General features: G+C 52.9%; 1 protein-coding gene across 1 annotated transcript; it reads right to left on the bottom strand.

The window, feature by feature from the left end:
- Positions 1-581: 581 nt before the first annotated feature.
- Positions 582-3,657, bottom strand: BCDIN3D (BCDIN3 domain containing RNA methyltransferase). The gene is made up of 2 exons (XM_059832680.1): positions 3,466-3,657; positions 582-1,197 (listed from the first exon to the last, which is right to left on the bottom strand). Exons 1-2 carry the CDS (start codon positions 3,655-3,657, stop codon positions 583-585), a joined length of 807 nt encoding a protein of 268 aa, XP_059688663.1. The 3' UTR covers position 582.
- Between the last annotated feature and the right edge of the window lie 984 nt (positions 3,658-4,641).

Here is a 4,641-nt window from a genome sequence, read left to right as displayed (position 1 = left end):
TAAGCAGGGACATCTTCAACTAGATCAGGGTGCTCAGAGCCCCGTCCAACCTGACATTGAATGTTTCCAGGGATGGGGCACCTACCACCTCCCTGGGCACCCTGTCGACCAGACACCCTCCACAACGATCCAGCTCACCTGTTCACAGCTGGTAAAACAGGTTATATGTTTTCCAAGAGCATTTTATACAGAAAACATGACAAGAAGCAGAACAAACAGTGTATCGCACGGGTCAACAGAAACGTCCCCCTTCCTTGAAAAGCCCCAGGGACAGTAAAGGCATGTTCTCTATTCTTCCAGGGAATATTCTTGGTAGACATAGAAAGCATATATGTACCAACTTTGATTTCAAGAGCACTTTCTAGGAACAGCAATCTCGGAACCCACAAGGTAGGTTAAAACTGCCACCGCAGTTTGTAGATGGAAAGAAAAAAAAAAAATTGCAGACATTACTTGCCTCAAACTCCCTAGGGAGGTCAAGGTCTGGTTCTAGTAGGGATCTAGGAATTCCTAGATCTCGCTCTGTAAACAGCAAGCACCTCCTTGCCTATGAATTCACACCCATGAGAGGCCATTTATCAGTCACTGCTCCTGTTCTGAAGACTCCCTGCCCTCATGATTTGAGCCATTTGATTTAAAAAGCAAGAGGCTTCTGTCCCAGCTGGTACTCCCAAAGCAACAGACCAGCTCCATGGCACAGTCCTTTGTTAAGATCTGGGTTATCCTCTCCGCCATATCCCCGTTGATAGCAAGAGTTCGGAAGTGATCAAAGTCATTTCTGCCCAGCTTCCGCAGGCGGCGTGCAGCTGCCCTGTAGCACTTCCACGGCTGAGGTTCAATCAGCAGGTACTTGCACAGAGAGGAGAGGAAGGACAGGAACTCCATCAGGCCCCTATCCCCATGATTCAGGTGGATCCACATGGTCACGGACATGCAAAAACCGATGTCAAAGGTGGAGCGGCCAAAACGGCCCAGGTAGGAGCTCAGGAATGGCTCCCTGGCACTGGAGTCCATGATGTCCAGGTTGGCAAAGGATATGGAGGCAGGAAAGGGGCTGCACTGCTGAGCCCTCTCAATCAAGACCGGATCAATATCACAGCACAAAAGGTTCAGATCCTTTCCAGCTGCAGGCTGGTCCAGGCTGCCTTCACCCTCCTGAAGGCCAAGGAGATGCCTGTACAGAGCCACACTTAGCTCCTGCAGAAAGGAAAACAACAGGGGTTCACAGGGCCTGCGCTGCTTCGTTAACACATCACCAAGCACACAGGATCCCACTCTCAGCAGCAAGATACAAGTGCCAACTCAAGAGCTTGCTCTCGATGAAGTTCAGAACAATAAGCTCACCAACAATCTTCCTTTCTGTAGCAAAAAGCATCACGGTAGCCCTGACTACTGGAAAGTCAACCAGAGATTGGAACTAAACCTGTATCACCCCATACTTAGGGTTTTGTTCCAAAAACTATGGGAAAGATGAGTTTTAGTAACTGGAGTCTTGCTGGATATCCCCATCCAACATGGGAATGAAGGCTTCACTGGCTTCCCTAGGTAAGCCTCAGAGTTCCCAAGCAACACTTAGAGTTACTTATAATGCCTCATTTAGAGTAATACATTTTTTCTCCTGCTGCTAAAGTAGAAGACATTCCCTGACCATTAGATTGCAGCATAAGATAGTTAACATGAGAGCTTTCCTTTGAATTTCCTTTCACAGAGAGCGCCACTAAGTGGAAAGCGTATTAATCTTTCATTAAAGGAGATGCGATGGAATTCCTGAATGACATCGGCTGTGAGCGCGTAGCCCACACAAGCGGGCAGAGAGTGTCCTCTAGTGGTGAGAGTCTCTGCAGCGCAAAGGAACTGGACTGAGAACATTTTTACCTGACCTGTTTTACAAGTTCACCTGAAATAGTATCTAGAACTGTCCTCTAGATAATGCCTTAGGCAGCCTTTCAAACCTTCTGGCAGGGGCTGGGGGAAGAGAAGCCATGGAAACAGCAGTACTCTTGTCCCCAGCCAGAATGCAATTTCATGCTGAATGAATAATTATTTCTAAGTTAATACATTGATAAAGTTTCCATCTGAAAAAAAATAAATCTTTAAACATAGTTAAATTAAACATTGCACCAGTATGCATCAGAGATGCACAGATACTTCTGAATTACAACACAGCAAAGCTGCACACTGAGGGAAAGCCGTCAGAAAAAAGCAGAAATAGGTAAAGAAAGAGAATGAACTTTCAAAGTGGGAAATTCTACCAGCTCTGACACAAGATCTTCAAGAGCATGTGACCAGGATTTTAGTTTCAGGTTCTGTCTCATGGATAAATGATGTGATTCTACACAATACACAACAGATTATGGTTTCTAGCTTCAGGCTTGTCCAGTTCCCTTGCTCTTAGGGCAGTGCTATGGCAGCTCCCCAGTGCTCAGGACACGCAGCAACCCAGGGCACTGCAGGCTCAGGCCTCAGTGGGAAAGAGGTCAGACCCACCAACACAGCCTCCTAAAACAACTCTCAGCAACACAAGCAGCTCTGCCCCAACCCTGCCTTCACCCTCCTCTCACAGGAGACCTGTGGAGGAGGCTTCCAACACACCGATGATCTCCTGACCCCACCAGCCTCATGGTGCACCCAAGTCCTTCTTTCCCACTGTGCCTTTTACACAGGCTCATCCCTGCCCCAGACTACTACCCCCGCCCCAGCCGTTCCAGGCTGTTTCATTCCTCCCCAGCCCCCCAGGTCAGTGCTCCCCCCCCGCCTTCCCCACTGCTCCCCAAGTCTCCAGGCCACTGCCCCCACCCAGTCTTCTCAGTCTTCTCAGTCTGCCCCCAATATCCCATGGGAGTGCCTCCCTCAACCTTCCCAGTCTTCCCTCTGACGCCTCAGGTCGCTCCCTGCCCCAGCCTCCCCCCTCTGCCCCAGTGACCCCAACACTCGACACCAGTGCCTCCCCACCTTTCCAGTCTGTCTCCCAACACCCCAAGCTCCTGCCTCCCCCAGTCTCATCTGTTAGCCTCACTACCTCGAGTCACTGCCTTTCCCAGTCTTCCCAGTTTGCTCCACTGCTCCCCTCCGAGGCCCTCGTCCCCCCCACAGTCTTCTTAGTCTGCCCCACCACCCTAGACCAGTACCTCATCCCCACTCCATATGCTGGATCATCCCCCGATACCCCAGACAAGTGCCTCCCCAGCCTGCCCCGGTGCCCCCCAATACCGCAGACCGGTGCCTCCCCCCAGTCTTTCTCACAGTCTCCCAAAACCAGTCCAGACCAGCGCCTCCCCCATACCGCAGACCAGTATCTCCCCTCAATCTTTCTCACAGCCGCCCAATACTCCAGACCAATGCCTACCCCAAGTTTTTCCAGTCCTCCCCACAGCCCAGACCACCACCCCAGCGTTGCCCCTCGCCCCAGGAGCCCCCAAACCTGCTGCCCCGCGGCCCACCCCTCCCGCTGAGGCGCCCTCTTACCCCCGAATTGCACCCCACATCGAGCCCCAGCAGCGGGCGGGCCGCCGCGGGGAACAGGCTCCGCAAGAGCCCGCCAGGCAGGAGGCTGACTCGCCCCTCGGGCGGGTGGAAGCGGGAATAATTAGGGAAGTTGCCGTAGGGAGCAGCGCCAGGCTCCAGAGCGGGAGACCCCTCACTCATGGGCGCCGCCATTTTCCCCTCTGCACCGCGCGCGCCGGGCGGGGGCCAGGCGGGAGCAGAAGCGTTCCGGGGGAGAAAGGTTCCGGGAGGGGCTATCGCGCATGCGCTTACTTGCACTGGGGCGGGGGGGGACATGCGGCCTTGGTGGGCTGACAGCGATGGGGACACGGGACAGCGGCACCCTCCCGCTGCCAACAGGCCAGCATAGCTCCAGCCCCCCAGTCCTTCCGCGTCCATTTGAGTGAAAAGAAGACTTCTTAGAGATTTTGTGTAAAAACACCTTGTCTAGGCCCCGTCACACCAGGGCAGGCTGAAGAGGGACGGCTCCAACCACCCAGGTGTCACCTTTGGCCCTTCCACCTTTGCCCTTTGCCCCAGCGTTGCCATGGCATCGCTGCGGCCTAGCGTGGGGGCACAGGCCTTGGGGGGGGTCTTGGGGTCCCCCCCGCCCAGGGCGCCTCGGCAGCAGGCCCTGGAGGAGCCACGTCCGCCGAGAAACAACCCCCCCGTTCAAAGGCTGATGACAAATAAAGCCAGAAGTTTTATCTCAGCTTTCACTCGGTGCTGGTGTCAAAACCCACCTGAATCTGAGCAACCCAACCTCGGCCGGCGCTTTCCCCATTTATAAAAGCTGTTACAAACATCTATAAAAACGTTATTTAAACATATATCTATAAAAAAATAACATATAAATGTTGTTTAAATTGCATTTAAACATGGGATTGCCCTGGGATTGCCCAGGCCCCCATAGGTAGGCAGCTAGCAGGAGGTTTTACAGCGGAAGAAAACCAAAGCCCACGGTTAAAGGAGGGAAAGAGTTGGCGTGGGGAAGGTTTTAGGGTCAAGTCCACACAGGGAACCAGGATTTCATTTTATGCTGATTTTTTATCACAGCATGAAGAGCAGAGGGCGCCAGGAGCTCAGAAATGCAGGTGAACGACTCCTGCCTGAATCAGGGCCCTTCTTGCGTTTTGTTCTTGCCATGGAAGAAGCAAG

This window comes from Gavia stellata, chromosome 35, assembly GCF_030936135.1.
Source record: "Gavia stellata isolate bGavSte3 chromosome 35, bGavSte3.hap2, whole genome shotgun sequence".
NCBI classification, from domain to species: Eukaryota; Metazoa; Chordata; class Aves; order Gaviiformes; family Gaviidae; genus Gavia; species Gavia stellata.
Note: the sequence above shows the minus strand (reverse complement) of the source record. Positions and strands in the feature narration are given on the sequence as shown.

Excerpts from the sequence above, each read along its gene's own strand:
- BCDIN3D (XM_059832680.1), bottom strand. The coding sequence starts at position 3,657 with ATGGCGGCGCCCATGAGTGAGGGGTCTCCCGCTCTGGAGCCTGGCGCT. Across the intron at positions 1,198-3,465 it reads ATGTGGGGTGCAATTCGGGG|GAGCTAAGTGTGGCTCTGTA; the intron begins GTAAGAGGGCGC and ends TCCTTTCTGCAG.